The following is a 21,073-nucleotide window of genomic DNA, read 5'->3' on the forward strand; positions in this document are numbered from 1 at the left end:
TAGCCTTATAGCCCTTCGTAGATGGGCTACACCGCTATTAAAGTCCCTCTCCCTTGTTAAAAGCCCTCGCCTTCGGCTCGGGGCCTTTAACGCCGGAGAGGGCCTTTAATAGCCGGTATAGCCCTCTACGGCGGGATATAAGGCTATATTAGAAAATTGGAATGTGGAGCACTCCATTGAATACAATAGAGTGCTCCAGCCTTCTGCCCGCAGAGCAACATTCCAATGTTGTTTTTGCTCACAGCTGTTGCTGTGAGAAAAGGCCTCTCTTAGCCCGACGGTATTTAAACCCCCACGGGCTCTGAGAGGCCTTTGTTTTTACCAATTAGAACATTCTGCACTCTAAAGACGGAATGTTCTAATAGCGTTAGAGCCCTGCATAGTGATAATTATTATTCCTTGGATCATTCTATTGATTTGATACTGCCTTGCTGCACAAGTTTAGTAGCACAGATAAAGAGAAGTGCATCATTTTGACAATAGTTGTATAGAGCAAAACAGTGTGCCAGACAAACCATCTGTTATTTCTACTTGCGTCTTTGCTATTTACCGTGCTGGTGGCCCACTCTGGATATTCAGAAATTTCAACCAAAGTGTCTGTGTCGATGCCAATGAAGTTGGTGTTCACCTCACTCTCAGTGAAGGCCAGTGTTATCCGTCTTAGAGCTGTGATCTGGTCCAAAGACAGTGGGCTCCCGAAAACCTATCAACCAAAGATAATGTTGCATACATTATGTCACTCTTCAGATCCTACTACAGGGGTGTACAATACAGATTAATATTTTTCCTCAAAATTCCATTACGTTTCAAAAAATCATATTTTCATAACAAAATGTGGTTTGGACATGTTTTGAATGACTTTTTTAAGTGAGCCTATTTCAGAGAACAGGGGTCCTAAGGATTTAAAATATGACAGGAGAATAATAATATAGACTACAATCAGTGCTATATTTTTAACGTCCAGCCGGACGTGAGTTTATTTAAGGAATAGTGTAGAATCGTGTTGACCCAGAGAAGGGCCAAGATAAGTGGCAAGATAGGGTACAATCCTGTACCTATCCCAAAAAGGTTAGAAAGAACAAATCAAAGACAAGGAGATGGAAGAAAGAAAGAAGTTTTTCAGGCAAACGAAAAGTTTTTGAGCCAGAAGGTGACTTGCAATTACAGTAAATGATTTCAACAAATTCACCCTACAGTGTAAACAATTTCAAGTATACATATTAAATCATATGTTACACTGCTTATTGCGTCTTTGATTTGTTCTTTCTAACCTTTTTGGGATAGGTACAGGATTGTACCCTATCTTGCCACTTATCTTGGCCCTTCTCTGGGTCAACACGATTCTACACTATTCCTTAAATAAACTCACGTCCGGCTGGACGTTAAAAATATAGCACTGATTGTAGTCTATATTATTATTCTCCTGTCATATTTTAAATCCTTAGGACCCCTGTTCTCTGAAATAAGTTAAGTAACCCATGGTCCGAAGGCCCTGTTTTGGGTTCCCTTGTGTTCCAAAAACAATTTTTTAAGTGAGCCGGCACCTAATGTAAAAAGAGTCTAGTGAGATCTCTCAGCAGATGACTTCTTTGAGAAGAAAATGCAGATCAACAAGTAATTTTTATGCGAAGCAGTCTCCCACTGGTTTCTCACCAGAAATTTTTATACAAAACACATGCTTTAATAAACAAGCATAGGAAATGCAATGGGTCTCTCATTCGTTTGAGTTAGAGCTAATGGCATTGCAAATGACAATGTATTCTACCCATGTGTTATGCAGTGTATGCATGTAGTGTGTAGTGGAATTATGTGGGTTGGATTAGAATTTTTAGTTGTGGAATTGTGTGGTGTGGAATTGTGTGGTATGTAGTGGATTTATGTACTGGAATTATGTGGCATGTTGTGCAGTGGAAATATGTGGATAGTAATTATGTGGTAAAGTGCGTTTTGGAGTTATGTGGAGTGGGATTGCGTGCTATGGAGTGGAATTATGTGGAATGATTTTTTGAGTTGTGAGGAGGTATGTAGTGGAAATCAATTATGTGGTGTGCTGTTGAATTTTGTAGCATGATGTGGAATTCTGTGGTGGGGATTGGATGTATGTGATGTGTTGTGTAATTGTGTTGTTGAGTTGAATTGTGTGTTTTGGTGTTACATTATGTGGTGGTATGGACTGGAAATGTGTGGAGCTGAATTGTGTGGTGTGGAACTGTGTGGATAGCTTTGCATTTTTGGTGACAAACAAAAGAAATAGGTAGGAGCTAAGTTCCAGATCTGTGTTTTTGGATGTTAGAAAGCCAAGCATTGGTAAATCCATTTAAGTTTCGCATATGTGAATAATAATTTTTGTTGTAAAATTTCGCTTGGTGAGCAGTTGTGCAAAATAAGTTTCTGAAACTTCATAAAAGTGTTATGACGTGTTTATTGAAAAAGGCAATATGTGCAGTAATGGCGTTTTTCTCATGATCATGGATTTGCTGCATTTGCCACATAATCCATCATCAGATGCATAAACTGCAGATTAAAAAAAAAGGTTTCTATCCCAAACGGTTCATAAATTACTGAAAATGCAGTGTTGCAGCGCAGTTGAATGCCCTTTGCAAAGGTTGACTGTTCTCTTTTCTGTTGCTTATTGCTTTATTTCCGTGTTGAACCAGTACTAATGAGCTGCGACCTATGGCTAGATAGTGTTAACAAGTGTAAAAAGTGCTGGAGGTCAGGGCAAGTTTAAATATGGACATCTGCCCCAGGAGGCACATGCATATTCGCTACAGCTCTGCATGATGTGCCTAAAGCGCCCTCCGTCAGACAGATGAAGAAAGCAAGGTTCGGAGTAAGAGTGTAATGGCTTGGACGTGTCTTAAATGCCAGAGCTGCAACTTCTGAGCTGGCCAACCAGGTTCAAGTCTCGATCAACATCCTGTGATTCTAGGCAAATCACTTAGGGCCAGATGTAGGTCGCCAATTACCGGTCGGTAACGGCCGATTTCGGCCGTTACCGACCGGTATTTGGTTTTTGAGATGTAGGGGGCCCGATTTTTACCGAATCTGTAAATTTACCGATTCGGTAAATTTACCGAATCAGTAATTTCAGATGTAGGTGGAACTGAAAATAGTGCCACAGGCCCTTAAGATTTCGTTATTTACCATGAGATATTATCTCATGGTAAATAACGAATTCCTGTGTACATGCACATCTGTGCATGTACACCTGTGACATGTGGCACACATACATGCCCTAAGGGCATGTATGTGTGTCACATTGCACACAAGCCAGAATCAGGGGTGCAACAGGGTGTCAAATTGACACCCTGTCCCCCTTGTAAATTCGGTAATTTTACCGAATCGGTATTTACCGATTCGGTAATTGACATTGATTCCTATGGGCCTCAAGGCCCATAGGAATCAATGGCAATTACCGAATCGGTAAATACCGATTTGGTAATTACCGAATCTTACCGATTCGGTTATTGATTCGGTAAATATACCTACATCCCGATTGCCAGTTCTTAAATACCGAATCGGTATGATTCGGTATTTAAGAATCGGTAATCGGGGATTACCTACATCTGGCCCTTAGTGTCCCCATGCCTACCCAAAAAATTTATGTGTCATCGTGTAGTGTAAGTGGTGCTCAAATAAAGTTCTTCAATACCTTCAAATCCATTGCGCTGTTTAAAAAAAAAAGGAGGAAGCGATTTTTCCACCAGGGTTGAAGTGACACTACAGGGAGGGTGACAGACATGTAATCAATCAGGGCAGCTCTTTGAGGATCCATTTTACAGAAATAATGTTCAAAAAATGCACAGCTTCAAAACTACATGCAGTCACAAAATCACACTGATTACAAAGTAAAAAGAAGCTCCAGCAACAAACAAAAAATGTCTGTCACCCTGATGCTCCCCCAGTTGGGGCTTTGCAGTGGACACCAACAGCAGCCGTAGACCACAGTTCTTATGAGGGGGGTTTGCTAGATGTGGTTAAGGAAAGATCTTCAGAATCACACCCGATTGTATTGGACTGTGAATGCTGGGAATATAGTGGGCGCAATGTTACCAAACAACTACAGCACTATATGCTGTACAAAAGCGAAAACAAAACTTTTGAAGGCACAATAGCTTACTCATTGGATTTTATGCAGTTACTCTGTAGTTTATGCAATACCTTCGTGGAGCAGAACACTCAGACATATGACAATTACACGATGGAGCATTTTACAGTCCATCCACTCATTATACCACCTGCAAACATATAGCAAGAGCCCTCTAAAAGATTACACCTGCACACATCAGCAGCCTTCCCCTGGAATTTCAAATGCTGGCGGTCAGCCTAAATTTAGAGATGGACACCTCCTTCTGCAGGCACTTGCATCCTTGCCACACCTCTGCATGATGTGCTTAAAGTGCCCTCCATCAGACAGCTTAAGAAAGCAAGGCTCAGAGTAGGAGTGTAAGGGCTCAGATGTGGCATGACGGCCAGAGCTGACAACTTTGAAGCTGGGCAACCAGGTTCAAGTCTCGGCGCTGGCTCAACATCCTGTGGTTCTGGCCAGATCACCTAATCTCCTGATGCCTACCAAAAAAATGTGTTGTCATGTAATGTAACTAGTGCTCAAATAAAGCGATCCAATACCTTCAACTCTAGCGCGCTGTTTAAAAAAACAAGCAAATAAAATTGCAAAAATAACAAGCAGCGAGGGGCGGGAGGTGGTGTTGGGAGAACGGCTTTGGAGATTAGGTGACCTGGGAGCAGAGCAGTGCGTCAGTGACCAGCGAGGATAGAGCAGAAAGAAAAAGTAGTACACTGAAACTAAAACATATGGACAATAGTGAAAGGATCCATGTAGCAGGGGAAGTCTGCAGTGCAGAACAAAACAGCCAAAAGGAGGGATACATGTTTTCTTTTAACAATGAAAACAAAGGAATTTGCAAAGGCAGACGGAAGAAGCAATGGAAAGCGCTGGGCTTGTTCAAAGCCCATAGAACTGAATTCCTCATGTCTTGAAGACAGCACATGCGCTGGCTAGGCAAGACCTAACAATTGTTTGAAATTGTGTTATGCAAATGTACAGCAATGAGCAATTAATTTAGGAGGGGGTCCCCAACCAACTTAAACACAAGCTGGTGAGGCTGAAGCCTATTCTTGGAGAACCATGCAACTGGCAATTACCCAGCGAAATGCATGTTGATTTTAAGCATTAGCAAAACTGTTAAAGTCAAGTGACAATAATAATAATGACAAGAAGTCCAATCACCATTTGACCTAGTCTACTTTTTGGAGCTCAAAATCTTCTAGCAGGGGCAGAGTCAAAGGTTAAATCGGTTGAGGATACCTCAAAGTCAGATACGTACTTGTCAAGATGAAGCTGTTGATTTTGGCTCAAAAAGCTCGGAGTGGTTAAAAGCTGTATATCGTAGCTGCTGAGGTTACGTTGCTACTAGGATTCATTTTGCCACCTGACCTGGTTTTAGTTTCAACCTTTAGACTTAGTCACACTTTTGGTTCTCACAATCAAGTGGTGCAAAGCTGTAGCCGGGCAGGGATCCACAGATCTAGAGACCTTTACTGAGAGGTCCTGCTCAACCACATTTCCATCTGCAAAAAGCTCTGAAAAGGACACAACTGGTTCTCTTGCCTGTCGAGGAAGTGCCCGCTGTGGAAAGCTTCAGCACATTGTCCCATTTCCCACAGGAAGAACAACATGACTGGGTTCCACTTTCCTCTGCTTTGAAAGCCCCTCCTAGTCAGTCACCACTGCAACCCGCATTGCCATTGGGACAGGCTGCTAGGCATCATGTCACTCTCCAGCCAGGGCACCAGCAGTGTCCAGTCCTCAGTGTTCAGCTGGGCTCAGGTGCTAGGAGTCATGCCTTTTGTGTCCCTAGCCAGGCAAAAAGGAGGTCAACTATTTGACCTTTGGAGAGTAATTCCAGTCCCTGGGTGCCAGCAAGAGTCATTGGGACCCCTTTTCTGGTAGGCAGGCAGAGCCTTCTTTCTTCAAGATGTTTTCTTCCCAGCTCCAGGAGTGTTCTGATGAGGTGTTGGTTAGGTGCCAGTTTTATCATGCGTACTAGCCTGTGATTTGAAAATCCCCCCGCCGAATCCTACCCATTGTGGTATGAGTGTACATGGTATTTCTATAACATGAACGTAGCCAAAAGGCAGCATAGCAATACCTATTCTTTCATAAATCCTCCATATCCTTTTACAAGACTTTCTTTATTTACTTCAAACCTTCCCATGAGCCCAAAAACAAGATGGCTCCCATCAGCCTCCACCTGGAGAAGCTCTGGTCCTTTTCCTGGCCATACTCCTATTTAGATGAAATGTCACAGTTAGAATTATTTTTCCCTTTTGCTGAACCAGAGCCAGAAAGTTAGGAATGGCATTGAGGATCAATGGTAGCAGTCCCAGACAGCCCCACTTGGCATCGCTAAGGCAAATGAAGAGCTGTTAAGGCTGCCCTTTGTTCTTGTTACCCTTCCAGATGGCTATTCCATGTTTAATGACCACTTATTAACAACACCTTTGCCTTTCTGGGCCTAGAAGCCATGCACCTATTGTGCCAGCTGCTGGTCAAGAATGTACACCTAACCTCCGAAGTAAGAATTGTATTCATAGTTCATCCTGTTCATGAAAAAGCCGCTTTACCTATACAAGGGAAACAGCTTTGGGTCAGATGGGCACTGTGAGAGCAATGTATATTATACAACAATTTTATATATTAATCTCACAGCCCTGTGAGCTTACAAGGTACACTTTGATTGTGATTTAGCTGTTACATATAAAATTAGGCTTTTCTACATGCCAAAGGTTCTTTTTCCTGCTTTGTGTCCTAGCAGTGCTTTTAATCTGCAGCCCAGACAGACCATAATGATACTTCCTGAAGCCATATATTTTACCTCTATGTAGGTGGTGTAAATGCACAATGCAGCCTACAGATGCCATCTAACCTCCACACTATTTGTGAATTTCTTGCACCATTTAATATGGCCTTGCAGGAAAATTATAACAGCCACTTATCTGACACCAAGCACAGTGCTATAACACTTCTAAATAGTGGCATAAAGCAGAGAGGTCTAAACACAGAAAACCAAACAGGGAAAAGTATGCATGTGTGGGGAATGCAAATCATAAGTTCTTCCTGTGAAATATCATTTGCGGCAGGGCTCCTGTATGCTCCTGTATGCTGACAATGCATGCTGTATGCAAAATAGGCTGGCTGTATGAAAAACATGGCTGCAGTTAACATTAAAGAATGTGTGTACAAGCATAAGGCCTAGAACAACATGGGCTAACAGTTTGAGTGATAAAGTTAACAAAATGTTTGCTTGAATGGCATGTTTTTAGTTTAGACCCTCTGTCTTTATGACATTTTCAAACTAAAAAGGTACAGCAAATATTTCCACTTCTGTAGTGTATGCGTTAAAATCACAACTACAGGTGAATATGATTCCACAGAGTTCCATCCAGAAGGAAGAAACAAAAGCAGCATTAGCTTCCATATGCTCAGTTTTGCAGCAAAGCAGGAGCCGAGCCGGTGTGATCCCTCCTCACTTCTTAAGATACTATGGTGCAAAATGCGATTTCTACCTTGTAGGAATTGCATTTTTGCAATCGCAAAATGAGAAATTGCAAATACTGATTTCCTATATGCGAATCGCAAACCTTGTGTACAACTGATTTTCTATTCACGACTAGTCGCAAAATGGCCTTTCAGGAAATGATATTACAATTGAATCAGATGAGGTGGTAACCAGGTGTAAACTATAAAAAGGCACCCAAAATACAGCAGGCTCTTTCAGAATGGCAGTCCTGTATGTTTAGGCAAGGAGGATGAGGATTTTGGCAGTGAGGCAGAGAAGGAGGAGGAGACAGGAAAGGATACTTAGGGTGAGATTCACCCTATTTGAACAGACAGAGGTGGAGAATATTGATAGGTACAGCTTGAGTAGTCAGGTAATAATTGATATAATAGCTGAGTTATGACCTCAGCTACAGGCCCTAACGCTCAGAAGCAATGCAAAACCACCACATGTGCAGGTATTATGTTGCCTAAACATTTTAGCATCAGGCAGTTAGCAGGGGGTCATAGCAGTGGTGGGGAGGGTCACAAAGTGCCTTATGCAGATTCTTTCACAGGTTCCTTGACATCATGGTGAGCAAGGTCAACCAAAATATCTAATTCCCCAATTCCCCCGATCATTGCAGCAAATCAAATTGATGTTCTACAGGATAGAACACTTCCCCAATGTTATTGGCTGTGTATATGGCACACATATTGACGTATGTCCCCCCTCAGCAACTGAATACTTATTCATGAAGACGGAAAGCTCACACTTACTCAATGTGCAGGTAGTATGTGACGCCTCCTGTATCATAACAGACCTTGTGGCCAGATTCCCAGGCAGCACCAATGACTCATTCATGTTCTGCCACAGTGGAATACAGAACAACTGTCACAGGTGAATTTGGCAATCGGTATCTACTTGGTACGAGAATCGCAGACCTAATGAATACTGTGGCCAGCACGGTGTTTGTAATGTGACCTAATAGCTTTACTTCTCATGCTTGTAAGGTGACTGTGCATATGCCTTACATCCCTGGCTACTCACACCGTACCTGATTCTGAGGACAAGAAGTGAAAAGCAATACAACAAGACACACAGGACAACACACTCAATCATTGAACTGGCCTTTGGGATTCTGAAGTCCCGCTTTCACTGCCTCCGCAAGACCGGCAGGGCACTACTAGACAGACCAGATATATGCTGCAAGATATTCGCTACTTGTGCCATACTGCACAATTTGGCAATGAGGAAGGGTCTGCATCATATCCCCATAGAGCCAGTTTCCAACTCTTATGATAAGTTACCACCATTACAAGTGCAGCAGGAGGGGACACATACAGCAGAGGGAGATCACCAACAACTATTTCTGAAGTAAGAGAAATTAGAATATCGAAAAATGAGACATCACACATGATGGCAATGCTTGCTGCATAACTGAGACACCACCTTTTATTCAGGTAGCAACAACATTGTTACACTAAAGGATAAACTGTATCCTTGTGGATGTAGCATTGATAGAAAATTAACAACAAAGTAACCAATGCCAAACAAAACAAAGATGACTCATTCCTCTGAGGGCACAGTGTTTCACTTCTTTCAGCCTCTGCGTTTGGGTGCTTTCTCAGCAACATTGGGCTGCGGGACTGTTGACATGTCCATCCCAGAACTGTGTCTGCGTTAATTCCTGGTACTGATTGCCTCGGAAACATATGTGGCACTAAGGTTAGAGACCTTTTCGCTCTCAGGTGAAGGCAAGATCTTGGGGACACAGAAGATGTGGGTCTGGATGTTCTCTAGGACTGTGGTCACTTGCACAAGCCCAGGTCCAAAGTCCTGACAGCAGTGCCCCATGTCAGTCTGCATGTCCACAGTCTACTTTGCTAGTGTTATTGTGAGTACTGTCAGGCAGTTGATGGACCGGTGAAAGAATCAAACCTTGCCAGGCACTGCCTGTGCCTCTGTTTCTGCACACAGTGTTCCCTCTCCATTGCCGCTAAACCACTGGTCCTGACTTTTCTCCAAGTTCTGCAGCGACCTAGACATATGTTGCAGCTGCCTACTGACAGTCCATATCTGTTTTGTCGGCAGGCACTGTATAGAGATGATGAGCCTATCCAACCCACCATACACAGGAGCAATATCCGACATGTTGTCTGACACAATCTCAGTACGGACTGCTGATCTTGGCCCTCTGCGCTGTCTGTGTGCTGTGGCCTCCAATGTTGTGGGTTCCTGATCTGTCATTGACCCTTATAACTGTCCAAAAACTCTGGCAGTGGTGAGATGGTTGCTGTTCTTCTAGTTGGAGTTGAGGTGAACGGTAGTGGGGTTGGTGGTGTTGTTTCCTGAATGACCACATCAGTGTTAGTAGACCCTTTGACTGCAATGTTTCCTCGCATGTAAAAAGTTAGTCTAATTAAGGATAAAAGTTTGCCCACAATATTGTTGGAACTCTGTTTCATGTGTTTGTGACATTTAATGTTGTAGAGATATGTTTGGTGTACTTAACAGCATACAGTTCAGCAAGAAACTGATGTGTACCTCAACTCGCATTATGCATTGCCAGGTGGGGCAAGCATCTTAATGGAGTTATTCATGCTGTGATGTATGATATTGTATTGTATTGTAAATGCATTTATTTAGACCTTACTACCCGTGACGAGGCGTCTAAGTGTTTTTTTGACGAGTAGCATGCTACTCCGGAACCCATAAAGGATTAGTGTTGAATTATTATAGTGCAATATGAAAGTAATTTGAGTAGTGGATAGGTTAGTCAGTTATTTGACTTCAGAAGGATAGCTGAGGGATAGAAGAGGGACTGTTACTCCTGATGGGGGGTTGAAGCACTTTTTTGGCGAGTAGCACGATACTCTGGACCCCATAAAGGATTAGTGTTGAATTATTATAGTGAAATATGAAAGTAATTTGAGTGATGGATAGGTTAGTCAGTTATTTGGATTCAGAAGGATAGCGGAGGAATAGAAGATGGAGAAAAGTTTACATGTATGCAGCGCTTGTTACCCCTGAAGGGGCATTGAATTGCTTTGTTGGTGAGTAGCACACTACTCCGAAACCCATAAAGGATTAGTGGTGAATTAGTATAGTGAAATATGAAAGTTATTTGAGTGGTGGATATTAGTCAGATATTTGGATTGAGAAGGATCGTGGACGGAGAGAAGAGGGGAAAAGTTTTGCATTCATATAGCACTTGTTACCCCTGATGGGGTGTTGAAGCATTTTTTTGGGGAGTAGCACACTGCTCCGGATCCCATAAAGGATTAGTGTTGAATTAGTATAGTGAAATATGTAAGTTATTTGAGTGGTGTATATATGAGTCAGTTATTCGGATTGAGAAGGGTAGCGGAGGGATAGGAGAGGGAAAAAGGTTGGCATTTATATAGTACTTGCTACACCTGATGCGGTGTCAAAGTGCTTTTTCGGTGAGTAGCACGCTACTCTGGAACCCATAGAGGAATACTGGTGAATTAGTATAGTGAAATATGAAATTTGAGAAGTGGACACGTTAGTCTGTTATATTGATTGAAAAGGATAGTGGAGGGATAGAACAGTGAAGGGTTTATACTTTTATAAATTTAGTTTTGGAGGTCATAGCAGTAGGAGGAGTCTTGGGATGAGTAAAAAGGGATGCGGAAGGGAAGAGTGGGATGGAAGAGTTTAGAAAGGCTTGTTTTGGGGGATCGGTATAGTAAAAGAGGTGTCAGATGATGCAAGGAGGGGTAGAGTAGGGGAGAGTCTAGAAATAGTTATTTTGGGAATCATAGTGGTGGTATGTGGTTTGGGATGAATGAGAGAGTGGATGTAGAGGATATATTGATAGAGGTAAAGGGTGAGAAATAGGGTAGTGCGTTGGAAAGAGTAGTAGAAAGAGGTTTGAGATGAGTCAGAGAGTTGAGGTAGAAGATATATTGAGAGAGGTATAGGGTGAGAACAGGGTAATGCATTGGATATGCTGAATTAAAAGAAAATTAATACACATATATATTCATAAGTACAGGGAAAGTTTACAGTTGCATAAAGGAATTAGGTATATGTAAATTAAAGATATTTACAGAGGTATAGGGTAAGAAATAGGGTACTGTATTAAAAAGAGTAGTAGATAGAGGTTTGAGATTAGTCATAGAGTTGTGGTAGAGGATATATTGAGAGAGTATAGGGTGAGAAATAGGGTAGTGCATTATATGCTTCTTTAGGAGAAAAGTAATACATATATAGATCCAAGTACATGGAAGGTATATGGATGCATAAAGGAAGGAGGTATATGTAGATTAAAGATGCATTAGATAAACTCTGGTTTACAAATGTATATATATATTTTAAAACTACATAATTATTCTACATGCTTATACAAAGCAATACACATATATAGGTACATATCTATAATACAAATAAATGTTTATATACGGAGGGATATGTTGCATATTTCTGTTTGCGTATGGTGCTAATGTGGGAAATAGCTAATTCTTGAGTAGTTTTCTGAAGAAAAGGTCTTGTCTGTGGATCTTATTTTGGGGGTAAAGAGTTCCATAGTTTGGCTGCTTTAACAGAGAATGATGTGCCACCCGTGTTTTTTTCTTGTATCTTGGGATTTTGAGGCAAGTTGCCACTCTAGAGCGGAGGTTCCTTTATTAAATGTGTTTGCTGATTTGATTCCTGATGAAGAGCGTTCCCATTCCATGTATCGCTTTGTGGGTGATACAAAGCAGCTTGAACGTGGATCTTCTGGTGACCGGTAACCAGATCAAGGCTTTCAAGGCAGGGGAGATGAGGTCCTGCGGTTTTATATGTAAGAGTAGTTTGGTAGCCGAGTTCTGAATCCGTTGTAGTTTTTTCATGGCCGTTAAAGGTGGTAGAGAGGCTATTGGCGTAATCGAGTTTGGACAGAACAAAGGAGATGGTAGCTTGTACCTTGTGTGGAAATCCCAAATAGGGGGAGATTCAGGGCATTTTTTATAGTAACAAATCTTGATCTTGCTAGTTTGTCCACTTGCGCATTTATTGACAGCTTGGAGTCCATGCTCATTCCAAGGTTTCTTACTTCCTTCGATACTTTAGGTGGTGATCTCAGTTCATCAGGCCAGGTGGCAAGCGGGTCATAATGTTTCCAATTACCACACATAAGTATTTCCGTTTTGGTAGCATTCAAATTGAGATGGTTCCAAGTCATGCATTAATCCACGGCTCTGATACAATGTGAACTTGTGGCTGAAATTGAGGTCATGTTTGAAAGAACTTTGTTACTCTTTCTGTACTAGGATATGCCTTGGCTGTGATTGAGTTGAGAGTTGCACCTAGAAAAGGCTGAATTTGTTTGGGTTGCAAATGGGACTTTTGTATGTTTAGTGTAAACTTCAGTTTTTGTAGAAGTTTTATTACCTGTTGAGCATGTTGAAGACACTGATAGTGTGCTGGACTTTTGGTGGCCATCTTGAAACATCAAGTGCGTGTACAAATGGTTATGTATTATTTAGTGGAGTTGAGTAAGCAAATAAGGTCTGTGTGTGTATTTTGGCTCAAGCAAATGGTAACCTAGTTATCAGGGACACAAAATAGAAAAATCATGAACATTATAAAAAACAGAGAAAATCCTAAATACAATATGTAGGTTTTATCACAGGTGGGCAATGTATACTAGATTGTCCTGTGTACATAACATGTTCACTAAGCTTCCCACAACGAAACATGCTATCTTGTCCAGTCTTCTTGCTATCTTGTCCAATCTTCTGAAGCGAGTTCCCGAGACAAAAAATGCACAGTAATATAACAGCAATTCATAATGAACATTTGCCAATGGAAAGCATGTATGTCTAATTTTTGTTGCATGGCTAAAGAAAGTCACTGGATTCAAGACTTTGGTACATCTGGTTCTTGCAGACGGATAGATTTATTTACATAGAAAATTCTTCTGCGGGATTGTTTCACAGTGAGGGCCGGTCAATGGGGTGTTACTGTCATGGTTCCCAGCCCCGATGTTCATGAGAAGCTGTTTATTTTATGAAACCCAAGTGCACCTGCTGAAGTATGCGGTGTGAATGTAGAAGAGAGGTTTTAACTTCTACTACCTTTATATTCCTTACTGAACTGCTGGTTGGGAAAGAGTTGACCCCATCTACAGCAGGCAGTCTCCTCATTCTGCTTTCAGCGTTTCGCAGAGGCATGGCAGGTCGGGTTTTCACTTCCAGGACATCAAGAATTTGAACCCGGATTGGAGAGCCTGATGCTGCTTCGTCTCACGTCCTTGATGCCTGAAGCAGCATATCCAGGAGCAGTTAAGGAGCTCCTCCATTGAATCCCCAACGAAATCCTCAAGTGAAGCGGGACCCTCATATTGCCTAATCTATGCATAAGGTCCAGCTCCATTGTTGTTACCAAAGAGCACAGGAACCACTAGCATGTAAGTACTTGGTGTTGAAAAATATATATATCCATATAAGTTCATATGTACAGGGCTGTATTTGGTTGAACAGGGAAGACATTCCTTTTCAGCAGTGTTGCTTTTATTCAGCAAATGCTTTGTGCAGAAAACTTGTAACACGTGTTAAGCAAATGCACATTCCAGTGCAACTTGTTCTAAATAAGAAATATATATATAGTACATGCTTGTAATGTTAAAGAGAAGTTTAATAATAACTCAATTCCTTTGTATTAATTACATTTCCTGATTAAAACATTGTAGGATAACACACTATGGGGGATATTCTCAAGAACATGTGAAAATTACAGCAAAAGTAGCTTAACGCAACTAACCACATCGCAGTCCATTGCGGGAAAATAACACCTTGGTAACACGGTATTCCCAAGCCGGTGGCACCATGCAATAGGCTCACAATAAAGCGTCAAATGTCTGCGATGAAGTCCACGCGACGCCGCAAAAATGAGAAACAGGAACGCAAAAAAATCTGCGATGAGGCCAAGCGCTAAACAAAAATCAGCAAAACCCAGCCACAAGCCTGCAAACCCCACGCGTCAATCAGGAAAATGCATTATAAAAGGAAAAAAAAAACACTCCAAAACCCAATTATACTGCGTAGCACCATGGATGCACACAGACCGAGTGCAGAGGACAGCCCGAACACCACAAGCCCCACAGAGGACCAGCCAGGAACCACCTGCTCGGGGAAGGGCAAGCAGAAGAGGAAGAGGAAGACAGGGTTCAGTCTGCAGGAAGACCGGATCATCGTCACGGAGGTGACAGAACACTTCCAACAACTGTTCGTCACCTCCACTACGTCTTTGGCAACACAAACGGATATATGGCAGTCCATCGTCGACAACGTCAATGTGATTGAAGTGTCGAGGAAGTCAATGGATCAGTCCAAGAGTCGCTGGCATGAAGTGCACATCCTAACAAAGGAGAAACTTGCTGACAACAGGAAGTCAGCAAAGGCGACTTGAGGAGGGAGCCCTGCGCCACAGGAGTAACTGGATAAGCTTTAGCAAATGGTGGCCATAGTCATCGGTGCGTAGAAGGTGCAAAGAGTTGGGGGTCTGGACATAGCTCCATATGACCTGACACAACAGCAACAGTGCGAGAAACGACCAGGGCCTGGGGGGACGGAGGGAGATGGGCACAATGGCCCACGTGCACAATCATGAGCAGCACACTGCACACCCATAATGAGTGTGGAACATTTCCCTGAACTCCTTGGCACACTGCAACACACAAAGAAACAACAAGTAGGCCCACGTTCACAATGTGCTCAAATGGACCCCCCTCCATATCACCAATGCCACAACCTACCCATGCACATGTGCTGAATCCAGAAATGCAGCAGCTCACTGAGCCACACGGACTATGCAAGTGACACTGCATGAAAGGCAGCATGGCTGCAGTCACAATACATGACATGGTGCACAAGATGACTTTGAGGTGGCTGAGTGTGGACAACATCCGTTAAGGAGCAATTCACACTTGACACATCCACGTGCACCTACAACCCATGACTTCAAAAACACAGCTGCAGACAAACAATGCACAAGAGTACAAAATATGTACAACAGCACAAATTACCCAAGTCTCAAATATCACAGCACCCGAAAAGTACACAAGTCAAAGGAATGAAGGGCCGCAAAACCAGGGCTGCAGGGCTGCCTCGCCAAAAATGCAGCACACACACATAGCAATCACAGCACATCAACACTGATGACAATGTGGTACAACACTCCCACGAAAGGACAGAGGACACAACTGGTGCCACTTGTGCATAGAAAATGGGCAATAACATCTGGCATTGCATGACACTGTGAGATGATGATGTACGAGTACAACCTCACATCCGTCATGTAGTCCTCTCATGTAGTCATGTAGTACACTCTTTCTCAGCAAATAGCCAGCTCCTCCAAAACAGTCACAATGTACATTGTCATGCAGTCTGTATGTAAACATCTACAATGCATGAACATACATGGAACACACTGTTAACCTGCATCTCCCCTTCTCATTGCAGAGGGATAATCAACACCTCCTGAAGAGCAGACCACACATCTCTACAGTGATGATGAAGAGGACACCCTGCACATTTGCCCAGTCACCCTCCAATGGCTCATGGACAGCCTTCGCATACCATCCCCAGTAGCAGGGCAGCCCTGCAGTATCGCGGTGAGCCCACACCCTGAACAGACCACACAGCAGGTAGCACACGCCACCACAGCTGGCCCACAGGACCCCCACGACCAACACTATGAATTCCAACTCCATGTGTTAGCGTGCCAGGAAGAGCAGATCAGCTGCAGGTAGGTTTCGACCTAGGGGCAGCGAAACTCGATGCCATGCCCTGTGTCTGAGTTTCATTAGGGACCACGGACACCCCCTGTCCGCACCATGTTCACTGACAATCTTTGGTTGACCTCGCTGGGGCCATTACTCGGATACAAGAACTGTCCAGTCAGATAGGCCCCAGCGATGACAGCACAGAGTTGGCACAGATGCAGACGACAATGGAGACCATGGCGCGGATGCAGGCTGGAAGTAGGGCTGCCATGGCTGAACACTTGCGACATGTAGCTGGGATCTTCCAGGCCTTGCAGATCCTCATCTTGCCATAGCTGCCACAGAGCCTGTACCAGATGACTGCTGCAGAAACTTCGACACACACTTCTCCGCCCCTCATGTGTCATTGGCACACAGTGATGCGGCCAATACACCTCCGCACCCTGATGTGTCAATGGCCCACAGTGATGCAGCTATAACACCACCACACACATCTGACACACCGGACACAGAAGACATCTCAGAGGAGTAAGCTGTGGAGTGCAATAACTGTGGGAGGAAGGAGGCAGTAGCATCCGTACCCACCACATGGCCACTCCCTGCATGGTTCAGCCCTATGCATCATGCCCTGGAACAACACCTCCCACTGTCCCCTGGAACACTCTGCGACATCACCAGAACCCCGAAATGGACTGCCATATCTGCTCTTGTACCAATGACACAGCAATCCGGCTGAGGACTGTACTCTTCCTCTTCAGATTAACTTTGCATTCCCCCAAGGACTCTGGATGGCCCACCACTGGGCAACCACGTAATGTGGGCTTGAACTGGCCATGTACCCCTCCATCTTCGGGACTCCCTAGAATGTGAATAAAACATTCCAAATCACACAGATGTGTCATGTTGATTTTCACCCACATGTACAAGTATGGATGAATGTAGGGACGTTGATTGCACATAAAGGTACACCCTTGTAAATGTCATCAATTTGCATGTTTGAGCCTGACCCACATGGCCAATTAGATGACTGTGAAGGCGTGAACTAGCTGCGGCCTCATTGCGCATGCACAACAATCTCACATCCCCCAACATAGCCCCACGTACATGTGGCTGTGGTACAGGGCTGTGTGTGTCAATGCCAGAATCAGTAGCCCGCCTGAAGTATTGTCCCCCATCGAATGTGGCTATGGAAATTCTGTTTGCATGAAGTACTCACATACATCAGTGTGTAATGGATCATATTGATCCACAAGGCAAAAAGTTGGACACCATACTCACATTGCTGAAGACACGTAAGAGCACAGGTCTACCAGCAACTATCACAAGCGCAATGTGTGGCTCACAGAGGTGGAGCTGCCAATGGGGATTTCCCACCTATGTACCAGAGGCAGTCTGTACCTCCCTGTGTACGACAATGTTAATTGAGTCACACAATTAACATACTAATCAACACTCATCACAGTTGTACACTGGTGAAGTTGTGTAGGCTTTATTAGCATATGTCTATTAGTACGGGCAGGTGATGGGTCACAACAGGCAGACAAATGTTTAAGACACTTACAGGCAGAATGGAAACGTGTCGAGGTTCAAGGAATGGGGTGGCAAACATGCACACAAATCATTATGGTTGGCAACGGTCTCAACCCACCTTGCCTTGCTGGTCGAGTCATGTATTGTTTGGCGTCTAGCCATTACCCCGTGTCAGGGGACACGACTCACAGCCCATTGGATCTGCATGGAGTTGTACCAAGGGACTGCACCAACTGTGTGCCCTGCTGACAATGAGCAGGTGAAAGGGACCAACAAGGTCACATGTCATGCTACATTGCCATGTGTGCAGTCTCCCTCCGTCAGTATGTCAGATTTAGGAACTTTGCCAAACAACGCTGTGCAGCTCCGCCCATGGGGCAGCAGCACCTTGCACAGGTGTGTGGCAACAGGTGTAGGTGCACACACATGCATTCTAAGTCCTTGCGAATGCAGACATGTCCACTGTTGTACCGGCTTATGGAACCAATCCTCCAGATTGCAACACAGTGTTGAGACCTGTGCTCTAGGTGTCAATCAGTTGTGCAGGAAGGTAGTTACTCGTCCATGAATGCGAGCCCTGCTTCATAGGCGATCAGTTCCAGAGGTACGTTGTTCTCGAATTCAAGGAACACGCGGGAAAGTCAATCCATTGATTGGTCTGAACAGATGTGCTCCGACCATGCAGTTTCACCAATCCGCAACACAGCCCAATAGGGGAGCGCCTCGATGTGGTCACTGCACACAATGACTTGTACAATCTCCCATCCACTGCTGCCGGCACAGACGCCACAAATCAAGGCATCCCATGCCCGGGTATCCCGGTTGCACCCTGCCCGTGGACCAACAGGGGGCGAACAGACAAGTCGTAATTAAGTTCAGCTACCGTTGTGTTGGATAGGCAGACCTCCATGGGCCACTCGAATGTGCATGATCGACAGTGGTAACTGATTTGCAAAACTGCCATTGGCAGAGCTCCCAACAGATGCAGCATTCATGCATGGTACAGTTCCACATGACTGGGGTTGTGCATGTGCCCGGGATTGCCTGCCATTGCGTTTCTTGGTCTCGTACCACCGGCACTCCTCAGACCAGCGGCAGTTCTGGAGACGATATGCAACGGCTCGGAGTTTTGAGTCATATGTGTGTTCAACGTTTGGACGTATGGGTTGTCTTTTTTGCCATTGTATTGGTGTCATGCCATGCAGGTGTATCTCGAGCAGGGACTAGTGTGTTTGGGGTGTGGGCAAGTCACTCTTTCATTAACGCAGTTCGTGGTGTGGGAGTCGGCAGAGTCCGGTATGGTATCCCACTCAGGGGGTGCGGGGCGCATTAGAGACCAAAGTCAGAGGTTCCGATGTCCTTCCGCCTTGTGTATTTAGACAAAGGAGCTTTTATGCCTACTTTTGGTCTGGCTACTGCTTGCATTTCTGAAATGTGATGTGGCCTTCGCGCTAAAATTGTTACCAGGCCTTAGATTTTGGTTGTAACAATTGCGAGACACAGGCAACAGTTGGCATGTATGTGCCAAGGGCATGATTGTCCTTGTGCTCCTTGTTCAGTCTCTCTCTCTCTCTCTCGCTCTCTCTCTCTCTCTCTTTCCCTCTCTCCCTGTCCTTTGATGGGTGTCTGACACACCTTCTTATCTAGGATATTGTCTTACAGGCTTTCACTTGCGGATTGTCCAGGGATCACCCGCCATGACTCTACAAAATAGTTGTTTGGTGTGGAAATTGATGGTGAAATTTTGTTTGGACTATCAATGGTGGATGAATGATTCTGCTTTTTCTCTACTCACATTGCTGTTAGCTATGATTCTGCGGCATCAGGCGAATGATTTTGTGCATGTTTCATGACATTGATGTGCATTCTCTTGGTCCGGGGGAGGTGGGGGGTGTCCGGGTTGTGGCCTCGGGGTGGGGGGGATGGGGGGGCGAGGTGGTGCGGGGTTGGGTGACGGTGGGTGTTGTTACCATCTTGGCGCTCGGGGATGCATGATGTAGGCTCCATGGCATCTGTTGTTCTTCATGTTTGGCTGGGGGATGGGCTCCATTTTCTGGTGCAGGTTGTAGTCCGACTTTGCACCAGGTCAGGGCAGGTGTTAATTTCCTGCTGCTAACATGCCTTATCACGTGTTTTGTGTTGTCCACGCCGATCTGGCTGCTCGTTGAATGTTGAGGTGTGGTGTTGTTACTTTTGTTTGCTCGGCAACGCCTACTCTGCATCTCATTAGCGATGGTTGCCGGGGTCATCCGTGGCAATGTTTTTTGCGACTGCTATCGCAGGTAAACTGGCAATATGGGCTGTTAGCACCAGCTTGTGAATAGGGCGATAAATGTATTGCAAATTTGGGTGTGATAAAGTGCTGATAACTCAGCGATCGTTCCTTGAGAATATGCCCCTATGGCTAATGTACAAGGAAGATCATTGAAGTTAAAAGTTGCTCATTTATGAAAATGTTAAAATTAACTTAGCTCGATGATGTCTGAGGCTATCATGAGCCTAGGAAAATTAGGGTCAAATTAATACTCAATTCATGTTAATGATATTCAGGATATCGTCATTAGTAATTTAACTAATTTTAATAATTGGAAGGATTTACATAGTTGTTACAATGAAATTATGGCCTTGATTAAGACTTCCTGGAACTAGATTGGACACCACAGATCTGTTTTAGATAACATTAGCTAAAGGAAATATAGCATATTCTGTTAGGAGCAGATGGGGATATCACTATTTTCTTGAGAAATAATACCCTCTGTATGAGATATGCAGGAGGGGGTTTATCCTACTGAATAACATTGTCAAGGGGTGCAGCGTAGACACCAGAGAGTACATAAGGGTAGGGTATCAGTGTTATTGTTGTCCAGTGTTTCAAGATGAAGGTATCAGACACGCCAGAGGAGAATCTCATGTTTCCACTAAGGTGGGAGATAAAGGGATACATTTCAAAATTTTAATATGAATGAATATGGCATCTCTGAAAAAAAAATTGCTGCACTATATTTTTGGAATAATTGGAATTTACTCACAAATACCTAAAGAAAGTTAGAACAGGACACTTGCTGCTTGCAGCTTCAGTAAGGATTCTCTGTTGTATGCACCCCATGTAGAGCACTTGTGGATGTGTTGAGAGATGATGAATAATGCTGTTAGGCTGATGTTTGATAAATATGAAGGGGGAATGGCTGTACAGATCACTAACAATAAGGTTCTAGAATTAGGGAACTGAGCGGTTTGAAAAAAT

The 21,073-nt window shown here is 43.8% G+C and overlaps 1 protein-coding gene across 1 annotated transcript in view; it reads right to left on the reverse strand.

Moving 5' to 3' along the window:
- The window catches only part of LOC147732395 (otoancorin-like), a 759,538-nt gene that overhangs the window by 122,519 nt on the left and 615,946 nt on the right, over nt 1-21,073 (reverse strand). Inside the window, exon 20 of the mRNA XM_086956929.1 lies at nt 551-703. Coding sequence (XP_086813055.1) covers nt 551-703 — 153 coding nt within the window. The remainder of the gene's footprint in view (nt 1-550; nt 704-21,073) is intronic.

Source organism: Lissotriton vulgaris, chromosome 2_1 (genome assembly GCF_964263255.1).
Source record: "Lissotriton vulgaris chromosome 2_1, aLisVul1.2, whole genome shotgun sequence".
Classification (NCBI taxonomy): domain Eukaryota; kingdom Metazoa; phylum Chordata; class Amphibia; order Caudata; family Salamandridae; genus Lissotriton; species Lissotriton vulgaris.